Source organism: Triticum aestivum, chromosome 4A, assembly GCF_018294505.1.
Source record: "Triticum aestivum cultivar Chinese Spring chromosome 4A, IWGSC CS RefSeq v2.1, whole genome shotgun sequence".
Lineage (NCBI taxonomy): Eukaryota > Viridiplantae > Streptophyta > Magnoliopsida > Poales > Poaceae > Triticum > Triticum aestivum.
Window position 1 is genome coordinate 59661037 of NC_057803.1, and position 25962 is coordinate 59686998.

Below are 25962 nucleotides of genomic sequence, written 5' to 3' on the forward strand. Positions count from 1 at the left end.
ATGGATCAGAATTAACTCGAAATTTTCAATACGATTCACTAGCCTTCGCTATCAAAGCAGTGACGCTGCTACAGTTCTGAAGATCTCATCATCGTGGAACACGAGAGTTCAACGCGTTGCGAATGGCCGTTTAAAACATAGTACGACGCATTGTGTGTTAAACGAGGCTGCTTGTAGATGGTTCTCTATCTAATTTAACCCTTTATTGAAATATGCATGCGTGGAATCTTTCTGAGGGATGCTGTGCAGTCTGTTTTGAGGTGCCTCTCCCGGTGTCCAGTGAGGGTCGGTGATCCGTTGCTGTCGAACATGCCCGGCCTGTGGCGTATGACGTCGATCACCCGTTGAACACATCTCACGCGTTCGTAGCTATAATAATTCAGCAGCAGAAGAAGAGAACGTGCGCTGATGCACATTGTGTGCAATGCCATGCTATCCAAGAAGAGTGCAGATGCACACAATGCGGTGCGACCGACCAACAAAATCAAATTATCGGCGACTTTCTGTTGATCTCATCTCCGTCCAGACTCACTCGAGAGCGATCCTTATTTACGGGGCTTTTCTTGTGGGCTCCCGGAGCGGCCAAGGCGAAGAGGATCCAAGTGAGCAATGGTGAGCACGAGCACCCACACGTTGGTGCAGCGGCGGCGGAGGCAATGGACGCTGGCGCTGGTGACGGTGGCGTCGCTGCTGGAGCGCGCCGACGAGGCGCTGCTGCCGGCCGTGTACAGGGAGGTGGGCGCCGAGCTGGGCGCGTCCCCGGCCGCGCTGGGCTCCCTCACGCTGTGCCGCGCGCTCGTCCAGGCCGTGTGCTACCCGCTCGCGGCGTGCGCCGCGGCGCGCCACGACCGCGCGCGCGTCGTCGCCGCGGGCGCCTTCCTCTGGGCCGTCGCCATCATGCTCGTCGGCGTCTCCGGCACTTTTGCCCAGGTCAGCAGCCTCCGCCTCATGGCATGCCTACTTGAATAGTTGTAACGGTGCGAACTACAGCTGAAAACACACTGCTACTTTTGACAGATGGCGATCGCGAGAGGGTTTAACGGCGTCGGCCTGGCGCTGGTGGTGCCGGCGATGAACTCCCTGGCGGCCGACTACAGCGACGACACGACGCGCGGCTCGCGTTCGGGTGGCTGGGGATGGCGAGCCGCCTGGGCGCCATGACGGGGGGCACACTCGGCGTGCTGCTCGCGCCCACGACCTTCCTCGGCGTCCCCGGCTGGCGCCTGGCATTCCACATACTCGCGCTCCTCAGCGTCGCGCTCGCCGTCTCGACGTGGTTCCTCGCCTCGGACCCCCGTCCGCCCAGCACGTCCGAGAAGAGCACGGCAACGGTGGCCAGAGAGCTCGCCATGGAGGCCAGGGACGTGGTGCGCTTGCCGACGTTCCAGATCCTGGTGGCGCAGGGGGTGGCCGGGTCGGTGCCGTGGACGGCGCTCACCTTCGCCGCCATGTGGCTGGAGCTCGTGGGGTTCACGCACTGGGAGACCAGCGTCATCACCAACCTCAACCAGCTGACCGGGGCGCTCGGCTCGCTGTTCGCCGGGCTCATCGGGGACACCATGGCCCGGCGGTTCCCGAACGCCGGCAGGGTCGCGCTGGCGCAGGTGAGCACGGCGTCGACCGTCCCGGTCGCCGCCGTCCTGCTGCTCGCGCTGCCCATCGACCCCTCGGCCGGGGCCGCGTACGCCGCCGCCTTCGCCGTCCTCGGCTTCGTCATGCCCTGGTGCCCCCCGGCCACCAACAAGTGAGCAATGCTGGTGGCAAAACTTTCCATTCTTTGCATGCGCTGCTTGCTAACTGGGGTCCCTTTGCAGCCCGATACTCGCGGAGATCGTGCCGGAGAAGGCGAGGACGACGGTGTACGCGCTGGACAGGTTCTTCGAGACGATCTTCTCGTCGTTCGCGCCGGCCGTCGTGGGCATCCTGGCGGAGCGGGTCTTCGGGTACCAGCCGGCGTCCGGCGGCACCGGGAAGGCTGAACGGGAGAACGCCGCCGCGCTGGCGAAGGCTGTTTTCGCGGAGATCGCCGTGCCCATGGCCATCTGCTGCAGCATCTACTCCTTGCTCTACTGCACGTACCCATCGGACAGACAGCGCGCGCAGAAGGCGGCTCTGGTCGCGCCAGAGGAAGAGGACTGTGAACATGCTGCTTCTAGTACTCCTACTGGGGTGGATGGCTTAAACCAGGCATTGCTGGCCAGAAGTGACTAGCAGCATATCTAAGACAGGCTTGGCTACATGGACAAAATTGTATATATTTTTGTAGGTCCACTCAGGAAGGCAACTTACAGGCTTTACAGCCATATATTCAACTAGATGCAATTTACAGGCTTTACAGCCATATGTTCAAGACAAGATCTCAGATGCAATTGTTAATCCTCTAAACTAAAATAGAAATATGTACCAGATAATATATAGCCTCCCTGAATTCCAGTATCGGAGACGGCATACGAGTTAGATGAGCAGAAAAATATTTTACACAAAAAAAGACCTGTTAGATGGGACTAAACGAACACACAAGTTAACTAGGCCAAGGAGCTACGGCAGACAGGACCAAATAATTCAAAATTCTTTAAACCGAACAACTTTCTATAAACCAAGATTCAACATGCTGTCACAAATTATTCCCTTTATAAACCAATTACAGAGAAAAGAAGAAGATGAAATGAAAAATAAGAGCAACCATTCATCAAACCACTAAATTGTTTCCAGGGATTACCCTGCACAAAGTAAACAATTATGTTAGAAAACAGGCGTTTCAATTATAATCTATAATGTGAACACATGTTCTTGCATCAGGCAAGAAAAGAGAGTAATCAATATATAAATCTAATTAGCATAATTCACAAGGGTATGTGAAGTTGATAAATCTAATGGGCTACGGCCAGACTAGCTTGAAGAGTATGTGAAGTTGATAAAAGTTGCTGCAAGAGCTACCAAGTGAAAATAAATAGGATTAATACAACAAATAAATCAATGCATCAAAACTTCAAAAGGAAAGGGAAAGCGAGATGTTGCTAAGCTGACAAAATCTATTATTGTCCAAAAGAAACAGTACCTTGAAAACAACAAACTTGACTACGAAATGATGCTTACCTACTTACAAATCCAAGAAGCCTTCACATCTGTCCACTAAATCCGAACATGTCAGGGATGTCTCCACTGCTTCCAATGCTGTGACTCAAGCTGTTAGTTGGAGATTCAATCTCATCCACTGCAAAGCGGTTCGGGATGCAAGTACCCTTCCCAACAAATCCAAGATTTTTTCCTCGTCCTTGATCAGGCAATTTCCCAAGGGCTGCATTAGAACTCTGAAAGCTAGACGAACTGGACACTGGCTGACTTGGCCCAACAGTATTTCTATAACCATCCATATTTTGCAAAGAAGACCAGCCACCTGTGATATCATTTGGACTCTGCAGAAAACCGAACTGTGCATTTTTTGACTGAGAAGACAGCAAGCCGGAATCCATATGGTTGGCATAAGCATAGTTTTGGTTAAGAGAGTCAGTGCTCTCAGTCTTTAGAACACCAGGTGGTTTAGAGCCCATTCCCATAGAGTTCTGATTAACCAGATATGGAGTATTACCAGTTTGAAAGCTACTTATTCCTTGTGATGGCATCACATTTGAGTTACGATTCATGAGACCAGGAAGATTTCCTCCATGGCTACTAATGAAAGGCTGACTGGTTGAAGCTTGGTTAATCAGATCAATCCCACCTAACAGACTGTTTGATGATTGAGAAGTTGGGAGAACAAGTTCAGGCTTCATGGATGGAGGAATGCCTGTTAGAAAACCTGACGATTGAGAAGGTATAATCAAGGAATTTTGATTAGGAGAGAGTCCCTCACTAGCTGGGAAAGTATTTAATGACTGAGATGGCATTACTATGCCGGAAGGTTTGACATCTAGAGTGTGAAGGGTTCCCGACAGCATGGTATCTGGCTGCTGTTGCAATTCGTGCAAGACCATATTGCTATTCTGAGAATTATTCACATGACCCAGTGCGCTCATTGAATCTGACATACCAAGTTTGTTATTGGGCCAAGCTGAAAAAGAAGGCATTCTTCCAACTGCAGAGCTGTTTTGGGGTAATGCCGCATATGAATTATTCTGGACCTTGTATATCGGCTGCCCAAATGCTATTTGCTCTCCATGGGGCTTATTTCCTTTGACTGCAGCAAGTCGTAAAGATGACTGGTCCCTTCCAGGCAACACCAGGCTGTTTGTAGGTCGTCCTAGGAGCTCATCCTGCAAAGCTGCCAGGGCTTGAGGAGGGATTTGACCTGAAGCAGCCAAAGCTTGGAAATCAAGTCCTCCCAAGGAGGCCACTTGAGCACTAGAAGCAGGCACACTATATGGATTGGCCATTCCTGCATGATGCTGAGCTATCCTTTTCAGATACAATCTGAATTTCTGCAAATAGAAAAAAATGCATTCCTTTCAGCATGATTATCATGTATAACTGACATAAAGTTACCGCAATAAATCAACTCAGCATACTGCTTCGCAAAAAACAAATTACAACTGCTATTCCCTCGCAGCTGACGTGGTCTTCAAGATGTAACTTTGACCACTGATTATTAATACAACATATGTACAAGACTTACTAACATAATATTCAACAAATATTTTTTGAGACAAATCTACAAATATGATTTTGGAAAATTTCAAACAGAATAATTAAAATGATGTCTGATTATCTGTAGTCAGGTTTAAAAATATGACTGAAGGCATGTCCAAAAACGTCAGTTATGTGTGATACGGAAGGAGTATATGATGAATCTGGAGGTAATAAGTATAGTTTTGGGCTCAGAAGACATCAGGCAATATAACCTGTTCGAACTAACGGGATGCACAGAGGAGATAACTAGCATGTCAGCATCAAACCACTAAGAATAGGGAATGCTTCTTGTCATACATCTACCAAAATATTGGAAAGCATTCATTCATGTTCTCACAATATTTTTTAGTTAAAATCTACAACTTGAGGCAATTGCATTTTAGAGCAAAAAAATTTAAGCTGCACTGTAGTCACTAAAGCATAATTTTCTGAAAATCAAAACTAATTCTAACAGAAGGCCCTTAATTCATATTGCTAACTAAGCTAGAGAGGATTCTTCGAGCTAGGGATAATGAGGTGTAAAATGTACACAGTTACTAACATCCAGGAGCGTAGAAAACAGTAAAATAGAGAAGTCACCAGTAAACATAAGTTCAATACATCATCTCCTTAAGGATACTAAAAAGGTAGGAACATTGAAGACAATAATCAAACCTGCAAATGGCTGGCGACGTTTTCCCTAGTTAAACCAGGGACATTCATCAACTCCAAAATTTTCTTGGGAACAGCTTCTGTAGAAATATAAAAAATAAAATGAGACACAAAAGTGGAGAGAATTGGCATACTTCTAAATCATAGGTGTTCAACAGACAACACTTGCTTGATAAAACTAGTATAGAAAGGACTTTTATCCTACTTACAGTAATGTACTACTCCCTCCATCCCATAATATAAGAGCGTTTTTTACACTACACTAGTGTCAATATTATGGGACGGAGGGAGTAATAAACACCAAAGTTGATAGAATAAGTACTAAAGCAGGTAACAAAAGCTTACTGTCTATTCCGAGGTGATTAACTGCATTTACAAATTGTTGATGGAGCTCAACTGACCAAACAACTCTGGGTTTCTTCGAATTATTAGAAGGATCACCACTTTCCAATTCACTGTCATCCTCTTCTTTATCCCGTTTCTTTTTCTGAGACTTCCAGCTATCCTCAGCTCCATCATTTGCAGAGGAAGCATACTCATTATCATTATTAGTTAGTCTGTTCCGATCTGTATCATCTAAGCTACCTGAATGCTCATGTTCCTTGCTTCCACCAAACTTTTTCCTCACAACATGTTGCCAGATGTTTTTTAACTCTTCCATCCTGACAGGTTTAATCAAATAATCACATGCTCCATGTTTTATTCCTTTCATTACTAGATCCGTCCTTGAATCAGCAGACATCACTGAAATGTCATCAACAAGCTTTAGTATCGCATCCCATTCACAAGTGAACATACTGAACAGGAGATAGTAGAATCTTTTTCTCGAACACAGGAGATAGTAGAATTTACTTACTAATAACTGGAAGATCCATCTCAAGGCCTACAAGTTCAAGTAACCTGAATCCATTCATATCAGGCATGTGAACATCACTAATTATAACATCAAAAGCACCCCTGTTCTCTCGCAGCATAGCTAATGCTCTCGTGGCCTGAGAACAAGTTGTAGCTGCACAAAAGAAAGGATTATATGATGGAGCAGAAAACAATACAGTAACATATATTGGATAGAGCAACATTTCACTGGTTGGCAGTGACAGTATAATGTGCCTACCGAATGTATAAGTCATGTATAGCCAGACAGAACGTTTCAAGATGTTCATGGGTGTGCAAAATGTTTTGAGCTGTCCTGTTCTATATTTGGGAGCTCTCGGGGAAGAGTGTCCTCCAGGCAGCCAACCAGAGGGTGCTTCTACCACATGACGCATGTCTTGTCCTGAGACATTAGGAGATTCATTTTCTGGTTCCCGAGCGTTTTTCTACTGGTCTTTCTTTTGTATCTGCTTACTTCAGGTTTTGTCTTACATGGAACATGCTGGATATTTTTTGTGCAGTTATTACCCAAAGTGAACCTTGCCAAATAAAAACGTCACAGACGCTACAAGCTCCACGGAGTCACATGCCTTTGGCCTTTCAACTTTTCTATAGATATTGAAAGGGGGGCATAGGTTAGAGCACTCATTCATCAAAGACGACATGAGATGTAATGCTGGCTACCATGCATTGAGCGCAGAAGGCAGGACCACTTATTTCACTGAAATAAGTACAAGTGGGTCTACATATGTGAAGATCTTGCTGCACAAAATATAATGAGGCAAATGGATCATTATTTGATGTGCGGTTGAGAAGCAACAACAAAATTTATTAGAGAATTAAAAACATATACCCATGCACCCAGAAGAGAAAGGAAATAGTGCAAGCCATGCAAGCATGGCTCCCATCATGGAAAAACCATGCACACCTTGTTCGATTGCAACACGAGCGAGCAGATGGTGGTGCCACATGTCAAGCCGCCAAGGATGCTGAACCAGCTTTCGAAACGGTACCAACTACTTAGCATTTACATTTATATTTATAGTAGGAAACATCATTCAATTGTAGCAACATTGGATAAGACAATCAAATCCACCACTTTGTTTAGTTGCGACACAAGCAAGCACATGGCGTCGCCACGTGTCAAGGATGCTGGACTGACCTTTGGAAAGGGTAAGCGGAAAAATCATTCAACTGTAGTAACATCAGATAAGACAATCGAGTCCAGCAGCCTCTGATGCTAATTTTCTCGAACATTATGTCCAGCAAATGGAGACAGATATGTCCCCTCCCCACATATTAGATTTGTACCAAACTAGCATTCATAGCACACTTACTGCGGTTCGGGGGGTACAACCTCCAAAGGTTGTAACCTTCAAGCTTCCTATGGCAAAAGCTACCCATCCACATGAATGCCTAGTAAGTACACTATGCACAGAATAGGAAAATTAAGCAATAGCAGCAACAACAATACAACACAATCAGGAGCCTGGTTCTCTCCTTACACTATTTCCCTATGTATGTGTCTGGGCATTTGCGCCCAGAGTAGAATCTATAGGCAAGGGATACATATGAGCTCATATATGCAGTGAATAATAGAAACAACATTAAGGTTGCGCAAATAAATAGAGACAGGCATTACAGTCGAGCAAATAGATACATCGATGCTAATTGGGTTGAGCGTGCATCCCAGGGAAACACTCCCACGTCAGCCCTGATCAGACGGTACATGTTTCCCGTTGGATTATATTGACAGCGTGTTGCAGTACGTGTACTAACTTACTGTTCCCAAATAGAACGAAACTGTACATCAACCATTTTCGGTCATTAGGCCTAAAATAAGATTACTACGGTAATAAAAGGCAAAAAATAGGCGCATCAACTATCTATTCCTAGAGACATTGCATGCGCTGTTTATGTACTAGCTGGAATCATAACTGGAAACTCGCGTGAATCACCGGAATCTAATCCTAATACTCGTGCTAATGGGTAAAGTATTGCGAATTAGCAATCAGTAACAATAGACATGAGCCTGCTCAGATTCTTCCTCCAGCCAGATCTCCAACGCAATTACCAGTCCTTAATCAAACACACATCAGAAATCCATTCCCCAGACAGATAAAACCGGGAGAAGGGGGCACAATTTCTCGAAAACGGAGGATTACAGGACCGTTGAGAATCCCCTAGAAACACGGAAAGAGCAAATCAAACTCCTAATAAGCATGAGCTTTCCAACTATGGACAAACCAAAACACAGCTACGAAGCAACGGAGCCTATAGGCCGCCAGACCTACGTACGTGGGCACCCAATCAGGCGGCACCAGAGCAGCACGACACCACACCGCAGCAAGCGAGACGGGAAGGAGAGGAGAATCCGCTCACCGTCGTAGCGGCACTGGACGAGCATCCTCTTGAGCACGGCGAGGCACGTCTGGTCGTCGTCGACGACCAGCACCTTCATTCCCACCGGGAACTGGTCCCCGCCGCCGGCCTCCTCCGGCGGCGCCATCACGCCGGCGGAAGCCTCACCAGCCCCCGTCGCTCCCTCGGAGAATCACGCGCGAATCGCCTCCATCGCGGCCGCAGATCCGGCTCGGTGCGCGCGGCGTGCTCGGGCTCCGGCTGCGGCGCCGCGGATTCGGGCGGCGAGAGGGCCGTGGGGGGAAAGGGAGCAGCAGCGCAGGGGAGGGAGGGAGGGAGGAAGAAGAGGTGGTGGGCTGCGGAGGAGGGAAGGAGGAGGGAGGGGGGAGACTAAATCGCTAAGCGTGATTAGTAAAGCAAGTAAATTACGAGATTTCGGGATTAAATTCTGTCAGGGGGCGAGCGATTAGGAGTTAATGATTCCGCGGGGCGCTCTCTCTCTCCTCTCTCTCCCCCCTGCTGCGCTTTCCACTTGCGGCGGCTGTCTTTTTTTCCTCCTCCTCCTGCCTGGGGTGGCTGCGTGCGCGCTTAGCTGGCGGCTACCCGGCGCTTCCTTTTGAAAACAGGTTGGATTGATTTTCCACTGATTTCTTTCCATAATTCTATGATTTCCTTCCCCGTTTACGCCTTTTCGCCAGATGGAATTGATTAACTTTCCTAAGGCCGGGCGTGGTGCACTGTGTAACGGCTGTTAATATTTGCTGGATTTGAAGCGTGGCCATAAATTTCCTAAGAAGGCAAATATTGCCTTAAAGGACTAGAAAACTGGCGGGATGGTACGAGCTGCATACACGTAGCGAGAGCGGTCCTCCTCGCTGGCCATAAAATACTAGACAACTGGCGTGACCCCTCCGAGCTGCATCCACGTAACGAGAGCGGTCCTCCTCGCCGCTTCCCCCTTCCTTTCGTGCACTAGCCACTCCATCTCCTTCCACTGGTCGAGCTAGCGCATGCTTGACAAATCTGAGTGACTGCCTCAACCCCATCAATGGGCTTGCTTTGAAGTCTAACACAAAATGATATAGTAAGAACCTAGGTCTTGTAAAGGTTGCCATTGCCTCTTCCCCTTCGCTAGTTACGCTCATCGGTGTCTTCCTAGCCTCCTCATGTTACCACCAAATCAAAGATCCAACTTTAAAAGTCTATTAGCGGTGGTGTACGCCAAGTGTTTAGGAAACAACATAGTATGTGTCTCCGCCTCCCCTGTCGCACCGCCGGTCTCCCCTCTCCTCAATTGGCCTACCGGCACCAGATGAAGGGGAGGTGATGCGAACCTGATGGTAGGGTAGTTGTAATAGTAGGTTGGGGTTCTTCCCCATGACTAGGGTTGTTGAGTCGTCTGGCCTTCGTATTCGTCCATGAAAGTTAACTTCCATCTGGTCGGCAACACTCGGGTTTAAACCTTATGTAGGCCCTTCTTCGGTACATGTGATCTTCCTCCTATGATCAGCAGTTTATGTGGGAGGTAGTTGTTGTGTCCTAGTCGGGGCGACGAGGTGGCGGCGTTGCCCTAGAGTCAGAATAACATCCTCTCGGCTCATCCCCATGATGGTGGTGCGCCTAGCATTGAAAGAGGCATGTGGAGGTGTGTTTCCGGCAAATCTGCATGGATCTAGTTGACGTTGGTCTCTGATGAATCTGTTTGGATCCTGGTCGGCGTTGGTCTCCAGCGGGTCCGTCTAGACTCAGTCGATGCTCGTAGTCATTATCTGATTGCAGGTATGGCCCCTCTGGTCTATGTTTTCCTTCCTTGGCGACGGTTGTTATTCCGATGTGTTGGCCCTTTGGGGCCTTAGCACAACGATTTACCGGACTGTCAAATACAACAAGGTTTCCCAGTTCTGGTGAGGGGAAAGATGTCGATGTGCACCTTTGGCTCATTCGAATACTTGTAGTCACCGCTACGTGCTCCATGGACCTGGTTATAATTTTTGCCAGTTATGGGGATCTTTGTACTAATGCTACATATTATTGATAGATTGAACGATTTTTTGCAAAAAAAAAAAGTCAAGTGTCAAAAGCACCCCTCCCCCTCAGGGAGAGTATGGGAGCGTAATACCCTTGCCACTACCTCCTCTCCTAGAGGGAGGGATAAGGGTGCTATAATTCCACTAGCAAAGACTCGTCATCATGGCCAAACCTAGGTCTCGCAAAGGATACCACTGCCTCCTCCCCTCTGACAGCTACGTCCATTGAGGCCTTCCTAGGTTCCTTCATGTGTTGTATCCAAAATCATGAAATCTAGTTGTCTCGGGCATTGCTGGTGGCGTCAAGTCAAGCGTCTAAAGACCCTTCTTTGTTCCCATCCCCGGAGGGGGTAAGGGAGTGTGTTACCTATCAACTATCATTTTTAGCCTTTGGAAGTCAAGTACATCACCATCGGAAGTTTTATATCTTCCTTGAGGTCCCCTACAACCACACCCCTCCCTCATCTTATTAACTATGCCTTCCTCCTCACACCCCCACCGAAGCCGAAGAAATCCTTTGGGCGGGTTCCTTATCTTTACTTAATACGGAAACAATAACTTGACTTCTTCTTATCAGACTGAAGAGGGGTTGATCCCTTTTTTGAAATAAAAGGGGGTTTGAGGGTGTCCCAGCCGGTTCCCATGGCCACAAAAGGCTAGAGGTTAGGTCCCATATCAAATGCTAATTGTACATTCACTCTATATGACCAAAGACTAAAATGCTCCATTTTGCAGATTTGTTGAGCGATAAATATGTGTGCTACTTGCAGGTTTACGGAAGTTCTTGGCATTTGTCCTCGTGTTGCATTCTTCGAGTATGGCATGAAGTATTGAGAGGTTCTGATGTTATGAACAGAGTTGTGTGAGGAATGATGTGGTGTTTTCCCTATGCAATAGATTATGGTCTAATCTAGTATTGTAATGTCATTTGTTTTATAATATACGCCTTTCACTGCATCTAATGATATGAGATATAATTTGGTTTTACTTCTATATGCGAGAAGCACGAAGATATCGTTGGGAGCAACTTGACGACCTTTCTAAGTTGTGTGTGTGTGCGCACGTGTGTGTGTGAAAAATGGTCGTGTCATGTTGAAAGACCACCATATTAGCTATAAATCACCAAAAAATTGTGTGTACTTCACAGGAGTGCAATGTTTGATTAGTTAGACATTATCACCTAGATGGGCATAGAACATTACCTATTTTATATCATCTCTTTTTTGGTCCGCGGAAGTAACAATGTCAAGTATTTATTTCAGACGGGAGGAAAATTGGAAATATATAATTAAATAATAATGCATAATGGATATTGATGTAGTGGTAAGAAACAAATGCAACAAAAATAATAATAACTATTGTTCTTTTTCTCGAACATAATTACATCGAATTCTTTCAAGATGGGTGAGAGGTTACAAGGGATGAATAGGAGACTACAAAGTTTTAGGGACAAAGCGGATAAAGAAAGATCTACAGACATACAATCTACAACGAGAACTACCTATAAGGCAATCAAGCTAGATCCAAGGCAAGAAATTCAACAAGCTAATTAGTGGGCCAACGAGCATATAAAGCAAGTAAATGAACGACAAAGGATAAATCACACGAGTTGCAGACGCATATGTATCCCAAAGTTCACACTCTTCAAGGAGTGATAATTTTCGTTTGAGATGTGCCAAAGCCAAAGCTCTAGGATGCCACCAAGTGGCTCACCGTAGTCCCCTTTTGAGTTACCCCTAGTGGATGAGCCTCAAATCACTCATGGTTGGTCTTTAAGGAGACCACCGGGCCTTTACAAACTTCCTGGAGCACACCACAATCAAGGAAACTTTCAGTCCTTGACTCCTACTACCTAGGAGCCTCAAATCTCTAAGAGTAACGAGTGTTGGTGATGGATAAGGAGGAGAAATACAAATTGGTTTGGTGGAAACATAGATCGGGTGAACCTCTCTCAATCCTCGAAGTTTCGGTGGATTTTGAGTGGAGGGATTAAGAGCACTCAGGCTTTTGAGGTGTTCGAGATGGAGGAGGAGCTCAAATCAAAGGTAAGGCTTGGAGAAGGAAGACATGTGAGTATATATACCCTTTCTTCTAAAGTAGTTGTTGCCACCCAAGGGGCCTTGTGCGCACAGGGTCACCGAGAGAAAAAACCCAAAACCGTGTCCACTGGGGGGAAGACCCCCGTGCACACGAGGTGTCCAGAGAGTTTTGGACCCAACCCCATGTGCACGAGGGTCAGAAGGCCCATCCGCACGGTTTGTCGAGAGAGAAATTCCTAGACCCCGTGTGTGCGGGGTATGTGGCACAAGGCACATGGAGATGGATTTCACCCCCATATTTTTTAGTGGTAGGATTAGGAGGCTTGGTTTATATGTTTTGCATGATTGACATCCTTATTTAAACACCTCAACCCCTCTTAATAGTGTGGTCATCCTATTGACTCAAAAGAAACCAAAATAAACCTTTAATTCTTCAGAAAACCGATGTCTTTCTCCTTTTTGAAGTGTGCGTGTGTGTGTGTGGGGGGGGGGGGTCAACCAACTTGAAATATTCTAGATGAGAGACCAATGTCCTAAGATCTTAATAACTAACATTAGTCTTACTAACCCCATTGTTATCAACATCAAAATACCATTAGGTACTAAATGCACTTTGATGGGTCTTTCATAATATGGCTATAGTTGTGCTCCTTAATGCCACATGCCGAATATTTTAACATCTATGTGGATGTGATCAAGTACTTTTCTGTAGGGTAAAACAATTTATAGTTGTGCCAATACTAGTATGTATATATAATCTTCAAATGGATTGCGTAGATGTAGTTTTCAAATTAGCTAATAAATCATATCTACCAGAAACATTACTCTGTGTTTTGGAGCACAAAGATTAAATTAGTCGCATTCTTTATAAGTTATATTTTATAAAATGCATTTTACAAAGCCATGTATTTTATGATACTATTTTACAAATTCACATAGATAATTTATGTATGCATGATATAGATAGTGCCATTAGTTTGTTAAGATTGTTGTGTTTTTGTTGACACGATAAATGCGTCTTAAGTATCAATTCAAACATTTCTATTTTTGAAGTTATAGAAGTAAAGGGAGTTGCTAATTATAGATCCAACATATTATATGCTCGTACTAAGAATAGACTTGACGATGGGATCGTGATCCAAGGGAAAGTTTCTACATGTGTAAAGTCTGCAGATACTGACAGTGTCACTTTTCAATTTGATAACTATATATGCATCAGTAAGCATAATGCAATGAATCGCAATTCAACGCTCATCATTTTACAACAACTATAGTGAGCAATGAAAACCCTCATTGGAGAAAAATCATTTGAAGGTCATGCTACTTGTAAACTGCGTTGAGATTTTCCCCAATGAGGAGGGGTGAAGCAGTACAGTAGAGATAAGTATGTCCCTCAATGAGAACCAAGGTTATCGAACCAATAGGACAAACACATAAACTCTCGTCGTCAGCACCTACACACACAAAAGCAAATACTTGCCCCCAACGCGGGCAATAGGTTTGTCAATCCCCTTGAACTCGTTAGTTGCAAGGATTAATTATAATAGTGATAGATAGATAAAAATAAAAGTAAAACAAAAAAGTGCAAGCAAAGTATTTTTGTTTTTTATAATATGATAAAAGTAGACCCCGAGGGCCATAATTTTCGCTAGAGGCTTCTCTCTCGAACGGATAGCATACGGTGGTAAACAAGTTACCGTTGGGCAATTGATAGAAAAGCGCATAGTTATGACATTATTCATGGCAATGATCACACATATAGGCATCACATCCGTGACAAGTAAACCGACTCCTGTTTGCATCTACTACTATTACTCCACCAATCAACCACTATCCAGCATGCATCTATGGTAAACTAGAATAATATAACCTTACAACTCGATAACTAGAACAATATGACTCTATATGAATGCCTCTGGCAGTGTACCAGGATGTGAAACGATCTAGTGTAACATGTATAATAATGATGAACGGTAGCTGAGCCACAAATATCATGTCAGCTCTATATGATCATGCAAAGTAATATGACAATGACCACACATGTCATGAAAACGGAACCGTGAAAGCTGCATGGCAATGTATCTCGGAATGGCTATGGAAATACCATGATAGGTAGGTATGGTGGATGGGAATATAAGGAGGCTTATGTGTGATAGAGCATATCATACCATGGGGTTTTAGATACACCGGCGAAGTTTGCACCAACTCTCGAGGTGAGAAAGGGCAATGCACGGTACCAAAGAGGTTAGCAAATTGCGGAAAGGTAGGAGTGCGTATAATCCATGGACTCACATTAGTCACAAAAAACTCACATACTTATTGTTGGGGATATGACCCCATGATGTGACCCGCCATATGGGGCCGGGTCTTCCAGGTGGTGGCTGATGAGCAAGACTCAAGATGGTTCATGGCGCTAAGGAATAAGTCTAGCAGGGCGGCTCACTGAGTAGGCCGGCTTGCGGCCCAATATCCGAAGACGGTGACTCAAGGCCCAGAAGTGTAAGCCACCTGGAGGTTCCTTACTTAGGAAGCAAGGCAAGTTAGAAACATACTTGGTCATGGATCATAGTGCGACCCGGACTCTTGTAAGCCATGGGCCTCGACCTGTATATAAAGGCGAGTCCCCGAGGCAAGTAGGACTAAGTTACAACCGATCAATAGCTAGGTCAAGCGAATCCGCTCCCTTGTAATCGATCCCAAAGAAATAAGAAGCAAGCATGAAGTAGGCTATTACCTCAACCGTGATGGGCCGAACCTGGGTAAATCCGTGTCTATCGATTTCGATCAACCCCGACAAGCTAACCGCACGGTTGCGATGGCCTCATGACTAAGTCCTCACACTAGGACATCTGCTGCGACAAAACCACGACAGTTGGCGCCCACCATGGGGCCAGTGCACGGTGGTTTTGAGTTATCGAAGGGATCTTTCCCAGGGATCGAGGGATACGTCATTGGCAGGATGACAAAAAGTCGTCGTGGCAAGCTCCACATCGATGACGCCGACTGGGGCCCTGATACGTCTCCAATGTATCTATAATTTTTTATTGTTCCATGCTATTATATTATCTGTTTTGGATGTTTAATGGGCTTTATTATGCACTTTTATATTATTTTTGGGACTAACCTATTAACCGAAGGCCCAGTGCAAATTATTGTATTTTTGCCTATTTCAGTGTTTCGCAGAAAAGGAATATCAAATGGAATCCAAACGGAATGAAACCTTCGTGAGGATCATTTTTGGAACAAACGTGATCCAGGAGACTTGGAGTGGACGTCAAGAAAGAAGCGAGAAGGCCATGAGGCAAGAGGGTGCGCCCCCACCCTCGTGGGCCCCTCGTAGCTCCACCGACCTACTTCTTCCTCCTATATATAGTCATATACCCCGAAAACATCTAGGAGCACCACGAAACCATATTTCCACCGCCGCAACCTTCTATACCCATGAGATCCCATCTTGGGGCCTTTTTCGGTGCTCCGCCGGAGGGGGAATCGATCACGGAGGGCTTCTACATCAACACCATAGCCTCTCCGATGATATGTGAGTAGTTTACCACAGACCTTCGGGTCCATAGTTATTATCTAGATGGCTTCTTTCTCTCTCTTTGGATCTTAATACAAGGTTCTCCTCGATTCTCTTGGAGATCTATTTGATGTAATTCTTTTTGCGGTGTGTTTGTCGAGATCCGATGAATTGTGGGTTTATGATCAAGTTTATCTATGAACAATATTTGATTCTTCTCTGAGTTCTTTTATGCATGATTAAATATCTTTGCAAGTCTCTTCGAATTATCAGTTTGGTTTGGCCTACTAGATTGATCTTTCTTGCAATGGGAGAAGTGCTTAGCTTTGGGTTCAATCTTGTGGTGCTCGATCCTAGTGACAAAAGGGAAACGACACGTATTGTATTGTTGCCATCGAGGATAAAAAGATGGGGTTTATATCATATTGCTTGAGTTTATACCTCTACATCATGTCATCTTGCCTAATGCGTTACTCTGTTCTTATGAACTTAATACTCTAGATGCATGCTGGATAGCGGTCGATGTGTGGAGTAATAGTAGTAGATGCAGAATCGCTTCGGTCTACTTGTCGCGGACGTGATGCCTATATACATGATCATGCCTAGATATTCTCATAACTAGGCGCTTTTCTATCAATTGCTCGACAGTAATTTGTTTACCCACAGTAGAATTTGCTATCTTGAGAGAAGCCACTAGTGAAACCTATGGCCCCGGGTCTATTTTCCATCATATTAATCTCCCGTCAACTAGCTATTTCTGGCATCGTTTATTTTGCAATCTTTACTTTTCAATCTATATAACAAAAATACCAAAAATATTTATCTTATTATCTTTATCAGATCTCACTTTTGCAAGTGGCCATGAAGGGATTGACAACCCCTTTATCGCGTTGGTTGCAAGGTTCTTGATTGTTTGTGCAGGTACGAGGGACTTGCGTGTAGTCTCCTACCGGATTGATACCTTGGTTCTCAAAAACTGAGGGAAATACTTACGCTACTTTGCTGCATCACCCTTTCCTCTTCAAGGGAAAACCAACGCATGCTCAAGAGGTAGCAGGCCCCGAGGCCAACTCAATCGAGTATGGGTACCAGGTCCCCTTTGGCGGAATCCACATCTTCATCGTCAAGATCGGTAGATCTGAGCTTGAGCCGGACATCTGCACCGACCTTGTTGAGCCGGCTCGGCGCCCGCAACCCGCCCGAATCCAAGCCTGCCGGAAGCGTGTCTTTGTTGGTTTCATGCAAGGTGTGGAACTTGCGGAAAATCCCATGTCTGGAGGAGAGACTCTCGTCTACTCAGATGGTGAGTGCTCTACTGGGGAATCAATCTACCCGCTTCATGCGGTGGGCTTGGGGTGCTCCGATGGCAACACTATTCTGGACCCCTACGAGCCATCGTGCCGGGCTGCCATCTTCATGGCAGGGACGGTGCGGGCTCTCAGCTTGTTGGCGGCTGGAGTAACGGCAACGACCGACCCTTCAGCATCTGGCTCAGTCAGGCCTCCGTCTCAAGTTATGTCTGAGCTAGTAACTACCCTAACTACCTTGCTGGAAATTGAGGTCACTGCAAAAAACCAAGTGGAACGCAACGCGGAAGTTGCAAAACTTCGAGAACAGATGACCAAGGCCCAGGAGGATATCAACGCAAAAAACACCTGGTTAGCTTCATTGCAGGCTCAAGTTAATGCAGAGGCAAAATGCTTGAAGACTGAAGCTTGTCGTCTGAACCTTGATCAGAATGCGTCCAATGCAGTCTACCAGAGGAGATACCAGAGCCGTTTACCTCTGAGTTATGAGCCCACACGTTTGTTCAACACGCCAGGGGCAGGCCCGAGTACTCTAGGAGCACCGGTTATACCCCCAATTAACCTGTGATGCGTCGGGCAATAGGGTTACAGCTCAACCTCACCGGTTAGAGCCAGCTCGGAGGGATGAGACGGTCCCAGACCCTCCCCTTGTCCAGACATCGCCACAGCGTCTTTTGACACCGTCGGGTCACCGGTAGAAGCAGGAACCCAACTTACTCTTACAGTCGGCATCGTGTACACTCGACCCCGCTGTCGAGTCATAGTTACAGTCGGCATGCTGAGTCGCCAGCAGTTTCCAATAGTGAATGACGCTATAACCCGCCTCAGGATAACCCGCCCCGTAACCCATGAACTAATGCTCAAGCAATTGTGGACGATACAAGGGCCCGTCGAGAGGCGGAGGCAGGAAACCAGGGGGCTTATCAGCCGCCCCCAGTAGTTCCTTCAGCTTCGGTGGGAGCCGGGTCGAGTGCCAGAACCATCGGAGTGTCGTGCCTAGTGCCGGCTTTACGTAACGAGCGCATGCCTAAATACTTTAAGGTCCCTCGCAAAGTACCCAACAATATGGCAGATCTCCCTCCGAAGGCTTGGATCGAGAGCTACGATCTGGCCATCGATATGTTGGACGTCAGTGATGCAGTACATGCTAAGTATTTCACTATGATGTTGGAGGGGCCGGCTCACACATGGTTGAAGAACCTACCCCCCAATTCTATCAACACCTGGGCGGAGTTGAAGGAGCGCTTCATTAAGAATTTTCAAGGAACTTGCAAGCAGCCGATGACAATTGTTGATTTGTAGCACTGTGTGCAGCCTGAAGATGAGTCGACCCATCATTGGGTTCGCCGGGTTGCGAGCATTATCCAATCTTCCGATAGCAATGGGCCGGCTCAAGCTGTGTTGATTTTGGAAAAGAACTGTCACTTTCAGCCTCTTGTGCAGAAGCTAGGGCGGCTTAAGCGCAAGTGCGCGGATATGGGTAATCTCATGGATGTGCTCACTAGATATGGTGATTCTAATGGTACGAAGGATCCTAGCTCTAATGATGATAAATCTAGTAAGGGCAAGAAAAATGGTGGCGGCAAGGGACAATAATAGAATGCCTTGGGGGCAGAATGGTAATCATAATAACCATGGTAATGGTGGAAAACGCAAACATCCCGATGGCGGGTCAGATTTTGTGGCTAACACCAACACTGGTACCGTTACGTGCTATACAAACGGGTTTTAACCCCTTTCCACAACAGAGTTTTAAATCATCACCTAGTGAATGTGGGAGATAGGGGGGGTCCTTCCCACATGACCCAGAAACCGTCGGGGATAGGCGAGCGGCTATTCACTATCGCCAGAGAATAAATGTATGAGAAGTCACGCCAGTCCCACATGTTACGTCTCGACGTTACGTTTCTGATCCAAGAGACATCCGAAACGATTACACCGGTATAGTCGTGTGAAAAAGGTGGATATCACAAACATTTAATCTATCATGTGTTTGCGATAGGTACGTTATCTCACACAGTTCAAAAATGTAAAGTGTGTGTGGTGCCTCTACTATCACCAACGTGTCCGTTTTCATAACTGTGTGCAATAGGTATTCCTATCACACACGCATACGGTTTTGAAATGTTTGTCGTATTACCATGAATCACACACGCATATGAGATGAAAACGTGTGTGCGTTCATTGGGCATCGCAAACATTTCACGTCAAAGAACCGTCTGTTCTCTATTTTTCCATCGCACACGTTGTTTTCTTTCTAACCATGTGTACATTATTTTATTCGCTCCTGTTTAATTTTATTTTTCCCTGTAATTTATTATTCGAATTGGAAATTTTGAAATAAGAAACATGGAATTCAAATTCTTAGCACAATGGTTCAACAACCAATCCATAAATAAAATTCTTAGTACAATATGTTTAGTAATTATAGGATTAGGCAGCAATTAACTATGATGAACCACAATATTTAGAGGGGGTAAAGGTGAAGAGACAAGTGTAAATCATTTTGGCTGCCGATGGTGTTGAAGAAGCGGAATGCCCATAATGTGCCCTCCTGCATGCCACAGGCACGAACAATTTTTGTCCAACCCCTTGTGACAATTACCCGCCCATCCTTCACCGCCGTCAGGAAGACTTCTAGACCATTCTCATGGTAGTATGAATTATATACTTTAGCCTTAGTTGCCTCCACTCCGATCATGTAGTTTGCAAGGTAATCATCAGTAAATTGCTTCAGAAACCACTGAAAAGAGAAAACTTTCAGATACTCATGTCTAATAGAGGAACTTGTTGCGGGCAGGGGGGAAAGGAAGCACATTACTTACCATCCTAAAGTTCACCGTTGTCTTGGACAAAGTGTAAATAAAGAGCTTAATTCCCATCACCCGTCTCTTTCGCCTAATAATCCTAGTTTTCTCAATTGATGCTTGTTCATGAATATGTCATTGCCCCATACGCAAAAGGGATCGAAGGGATCAGTACCGCTCATATATGTACCTACAAGCAACCAGTAAATGTTAGAAGCTAAACTGCGATTGTACAAATGATGTAAAATACAACTACCTCCGTTCCTAAGTACAAGTATTGTTAGAGATTTCAATATGAACTACATACGGATGTACATAGACATAGTTTATATTAGAATCTAGATTCACTCATTTTGCTCCGTATGTAGTCTATATTGGAAACTCTAAAATACTTATATTTAGGAACAGATGGTGTATAAGACGTGGGATGCAGCTAACCTCGACGGCAAGGAACAATATCGCCCATTGTAGCCCTGTGTAAGTACATGGAAAGGCAATGTTAACTACAATAGGGTTAACATCCACCAAAAATAGAAAATGGTAATAAAACTGCAGCATATGTAGTGATATCTTCATTGCGAAAGAGTAGCATGGTAGCAAAGGGACAGATTTAAAAATGGATAGAATTTTTTATTACAATAGACAACCTAGTATACCCATTGCCGTGGTTTTGTCACGGCAGATGTCCTAGTGAAAGGACTTAGATGCGATGCCATCGCAACGGTGATTAACTTGTCGGGGTTGAGCGGGATGAGAGACACGAGTTTACCCAGGTTCGGCCCCTCACGGTGGAGGTAAAATCCTACTCCTGCTCTTGTTGCTTATTTCTTGAATATCGATTACAAGGGAGCGGATTTTCTTAACCTAGCTCTCGACTAATGGTAACTTGTCTTGTTCTATGTCGGGGACTCGCCTTTATATACATGTCGAGGCCGCTGGCTTGCAAGAGTCAGGGTTGGGTTACGATCCGTGACCGAGCCCTACTCTAAGTCGCCTTGCCTTATAAGACAAGTCATCGTATGGCGGCTTACACCTCCAGACCGCCTTCTGACTTCGGGCCGTAAGCCGGCCCATCTTGTGAGCCACCCTTCTTGGTTCTGCATCCAGATCGTCTTGGCCTATCCGAGGCCCAGCTTCCTAAGTCTCTAATGATCTGACTCGGGCCTATTATGGCGGGTTATACCGTGGGGTTATATCCCCAACATTAGGCCCCAGATTAATTTGAACTTGTTCATGTCAATCTTCAATTCTTTAGTCTGGCGAGTCTTCTCCTTGAGTCATTGCAATCTCAGTTCTAAACAACCTTCATAACCCGCCATATAAAAGATGATGTCATCTCCACAATTTCAGGAAAACCTTCATGACGTCATAATGAATCTTGTGCAAATCCATTGATCCCGAAAACCGAGGCGTCTTTTTGTTTATATCAAGGCATTTGTTTGTTCTGACAATTACTATGCCTCCTCGATTCTCGCACCTACCATTTAATGTTACCTTTCCCTTATAAATAGGCACGAGGGTCCATCCTTTCACCTTTTACCTTGTCTTCTCCCCTTCTCCTTCCCGTCGAAGCCTTATGTGACCAGAGCTCCGCCGCGCTCGTCAGCCTTCACCATCCATCTCGCTTGAGACCGCAGCACCGCCCCGCCTTCGTCAGAGCTCAGTGGTGCTTCTCCGCCATCTACTGTCGCAGGTAGGTACCCCTTTTTCTTCCTTCTCAGATCCACACTAGGTCACCTGAGTTCATGGCGTTCGTTGGCGTTCATCTGTTCCTTGTTCATTATATTTGATATAGATCTTTGTATTTTCTTCTGAGATGCCCCTAGAAATGCCACAGTAGTAGTTTTATCACCAGTTTTGCATCTGTATAAACCAGGCTTCCTCTAGAATCTGGGAGTAATTCATCAGTTCTTCTGTCACCACCATTAGATTTAGTAATTGTTTTTCTTTTTTGAACTGCTCATAGATCCATAAATGCTGTTGTTCAATCCAAAACTTGTTTGCTCCACACTTATCAAAACTTCAGCAATACCAAACTTAGCTAACCCGCCCTTGTTTCTTAGGCGGCTTACCAACGTATCTGTAACTCGCCAATTGCTTTATAGATTGCCTCTTTCAAATAACACGCCACTATTTAGAGTGACTTACCCTTATGCCGCTTTATTATTTTAACTACTGATGTTGAGCCATTACTTCTCAAATAACCCACCATTCTATATTTTCCGCAGTCTTTCAATGTATTTCGACGACTCATTATGTCGAAAACCATCATCTGCGATTGGGTGCCTTCTCTAGTTACCGAGGACATCCTTAAAGATATCAAAACCAAGGTCTTTTGGCAACTCAAAAAGAAATTGGCTGGCGAGTCAGCCAAGGGGAGGAGGTGGCTCAACCCGGCGAAGGTGAAGTTGTGGTTTTCACTGATCATATCCTTAGAGGCTTCACACCTCCCGGGTCAAAGTTCTGTCGGGATGTCTTGCACTATTTCAGCCTTGATCCTCAAGACTTGGGCCCAAATTCTATATCAAATCTCTGCTGCTTCCAAATTTTCTATGAAGCATATCTACAAATGGAGCCCACTGTTGCTCTTTTCAAAGAATTATTCTACATGAACTGTCGGATTCGGGGCTCCACAGAACCAAGATAGATTTGAACTCTGGGGTGCATGCGAAGGACTCAACCTCCCCAACCTGCCAACTTGACGATCTCAGGGCCTAGCTCGACGAACCGAGGAAGAATGGGACAAGGCAGTTTACCCAGGTTCGGGCCACCTTGCGGTGTAATACCCTACTCCTGCTTTGTGGTGGATTAGCCCCGAGGAGGGCTGCGGATGAACTAGTACAATGGAAGAACGACCTCGGGAGGTGTGTTATTGTGTTTGTGTGAGCTAGTGAGGGCGTGGATCGTCCCTCCCTATGGTGGTGGCTAGGCTATATTTATAGTGGCCTTGGTCCTCTTCCCAAAGTGAAGGCGGGAAGGGATCCCACAATGGCCAAATTCGAAGGGAGACAACTAGTACATTTTATCCCGATGAAAGGTGGTCTTCACCTGCAAAGCTTCTGGTCGTGACGCCGTGGTGGGCTCGGTGATGACCCCCGTCCTGCCGTCCTGGCGGTCTTGGTCTTGTAGCATGGAAATGGAAACCTTTGGTTGATGCCTCGGGACTCCACGCCTGCACTTGCCTCTTTAGCACCAAAGAGGAAACCTGCTGTACTATGCCCACTGGCACCCGCCTGGCCTTGGTCGTCATGGCTTGCATCATCCGAACCTCACAAGGTGAGGACTCACATAGAGGTCTCCTCTCCTCAGGAGCCAGCCTAAGGAGGCCGCTCCTTCTGGCGGTCTTGGCGTCATCCGCCTCGCGAGGCTTGGCCCCTCACGAGGGTCTTGTGTTGCTGGTGCTGAAGATGGGCCGTACCAGGCTGTCGATGGGGCCATGTGGTGGGTCGCAGGCAGGAAAGTCTGGGTACCCCGGTTCCCAGAACACCGACAGTAGCCCCCGGTCCCAAGGCGCACTCGGACTTGGCTTCAAGGTGAAGCCAAAGGGCGATGGCGGAGTGCCGTGGGCCCCAACCTCCTACGGACCCGATCAACACGTGGCGCTTGATGGGACATGGGCGTCTCCGCTTCCCTACGCTGCCTCGGCAACCGTTCGACTTGACTATAGCCTGCTGCATGCAAAAAGATCATCATTACTAGGGACTGCCGAGGCCGGCGGTTGGCCTTACTCTGGCTATATATGGCGGTAGGGGCGGAGCCCCCTGCTTGTCTCCATCTTCTTGCTGCTTGCTCCCTCTTCCTTCTTCTTTCCTTGCCGCCTCGCCGCAGCACCCGTGCCGCCGATGAGGAGGTTTTCCGCAGTGGAGAAGGGGAAGGCTCCCAAGGAGGGGCCAGGCTCGCTGCCTCCCAAGATAGGCCATGGGTGGCCCCGGAAGCACGCGGCGACACCAACGGTGGCTCCCCGGGGGCGCGGGTACACCTCTTCGGTAGCCGATGCTGCCTTCGGCAGCCGTGGCAGTGCTTCTTCCTGCGGCAGGGACTGCCGCAGACGGGGCGGCCCCGACGATGGGGGGAGGCGTGTGATGATTGCTCGGCCACCACGACCGCGCTCCCACTTGGCCGATGTGTCCCCGGAGTTCGTCATGTGGACGGAGAGGCCAGCGGGCATCTGGCTCCAACTTCCGCGCTCCTTTGCAAGCACGCTACCGGCCAGAGGGCCTGGTGGCCTCTAGCTGCAGGCTGACGGTTGTTGTAGCCAGGCCTCGTGGGTGGATGTTGAAGTCACTGCCACCGGCAATGTGTTCTTGAGCCGCGGGTGGCAGCCATTTTCCCGCGCGTGATCTGCATGGGAGGTGCGCCCTCCACTTCAGGTATGACAGTGCCGCGACCCTTTACGTCAGGATCTTCGGGGAAAGCGGCTGGCGCCTGGGGTGCTGCCTGAGAGTGACAGCGACGACGATGGCGACGGTGCTGCTGCTAGTGAGCTTGCCCTTGGCGACTGTCGTGCCGGCTCCCGCGGCGGGGGTTCCTCTTCGGGGCAGAGCATGAGCGATGGCGACCACGACGAGCCACCACGCCGCCGGGCTCGAACCGGGGATGGCAACGAGGAGCATCTCCGGCGCACCCCGATGAAGCAGGAGGAAGACTCCGTCTGAGCTCGGGTGTTGCTGGGGCCGAGCCTCAGCAGTTGCCGTAGTCGCGCGACTCACTTTTGTTTATTATTTTCTCCTGCATAAAAAAGTAGGGGGCCCTGCTGGGGCGTGTAATGAATCATGTTGCTTGGCGCCGTTTATGCTATGCTCATTATTTTTATATTACGCCGTGATATCCATGTTTCCACTAGGTGCAGTTAGGGTAACTTAGCTCGATGTGCTTGCGGTCGATTCTTATGTCGTGAGGGCGTGGCCTTCCAGGGGCATCTTCCGGAGCTTCCTTCTTGAGGACCCGAGAGTTGTTGGCCTCAGGAGACGTCATGTAGCTGCAGGGTTAGAAAGCCTCATGAGGTGTCTCGTCCTGCCTCAGACAAGCTCCTGAGCATGGGCTGGTTGTGGCTAGTACACCGTGTCGCGATGCACGGAGGCACATACTTAAGAGGGTGCGCCTGTCCACGAGCCCATTTGAGGGCCTCTCGCGAGGATTATGGGCGCCAAAGCTGGGGCGGCAAGGCGGCGGTGAGGTGTGGTCGCGGGTGAGCCCAGGCATGCACACCATACCTAGCCCCCGCGCACGGGACGCGCGAGGAAGAGCGACGGGCAACTGCCGCTCCTCCTAAGACGCCACTGGAAAGGTGAACAAGACAAAAAAGAGAGAAAACTTCCAACCCTGGTGAATGAAAGACATGAAAGCTCCAAATTCATTCAATAAGTTGCAAACCAGCTACAGAAAGCAAGCAAAAGAACAGCCGCGTTCGGCACCTAGACTAGTCTTCTTGTCTTCCCACCAGCGCGGAGCATGTGGCTGATACGTCTCCGTCGTATCTACTTTTCCAAACACTTTTGCCCTTGTTTTGGACTCTAACTTGCATGATTTGAATGGAACTAACCCGGACTGACGCTGTTTTTAGCAGAATTGCCATGGTGTTATTTTTGTGCAGAAATAAAAGTTCTCGGAATGACCTGAAAATCAACGGAGAATTATTTTGGAATATATAAAAAATACTGGAAGAAAGATCCACGTCAGGGGCCCCACACCCTGTCCACGAGGGTGGGGGGCGCGCCCCCTGCCTCATGGCCCCCCTGACGCTCCACCGAC

The 25962-nt window shown here is 47.1% G+C and overlaps 1 protein-coding gene and 1 pseudogene across 1 annotated transcript; one reads left to right on the plus strand and one right to left on the minus strand.

The window, feature by feature from the left end:
* Positions 1-442: 442 nt before the first annotated feature.
* Positions 443-2411, plus strand: LOC123085125 (hexuronate transporter-like; annotated as a pseudogene).
* Positions 2412-2558: 147 nt separating this feature from the next.
* On the minus strand, positions 2559-8864 carry LOC123085123 (two-component response regulator ORR21). The gene is made up of 6 exons (XM_044506716.1): positions 8533-8864; positions 6134-6286; positions 5623-6021; positions 5281-5357; positions 3097-4418; positions 2559-2720 (listed from the first exon to the last, which is right to left on the minus strand). Exons 1-5 carry the CDS (start codon positions 8657-8659, stop codon positions 3120-3122), a joined length of 2055 nt encoding a protein of 684 aa, XP_044362651.1. The 5' UTR covers positions 8660-8864; the 3' UTR covers positions 2559-2720; positions 3097-3119.
* Positions 8865-25962: the final 17098 nt, after the last annotated feature.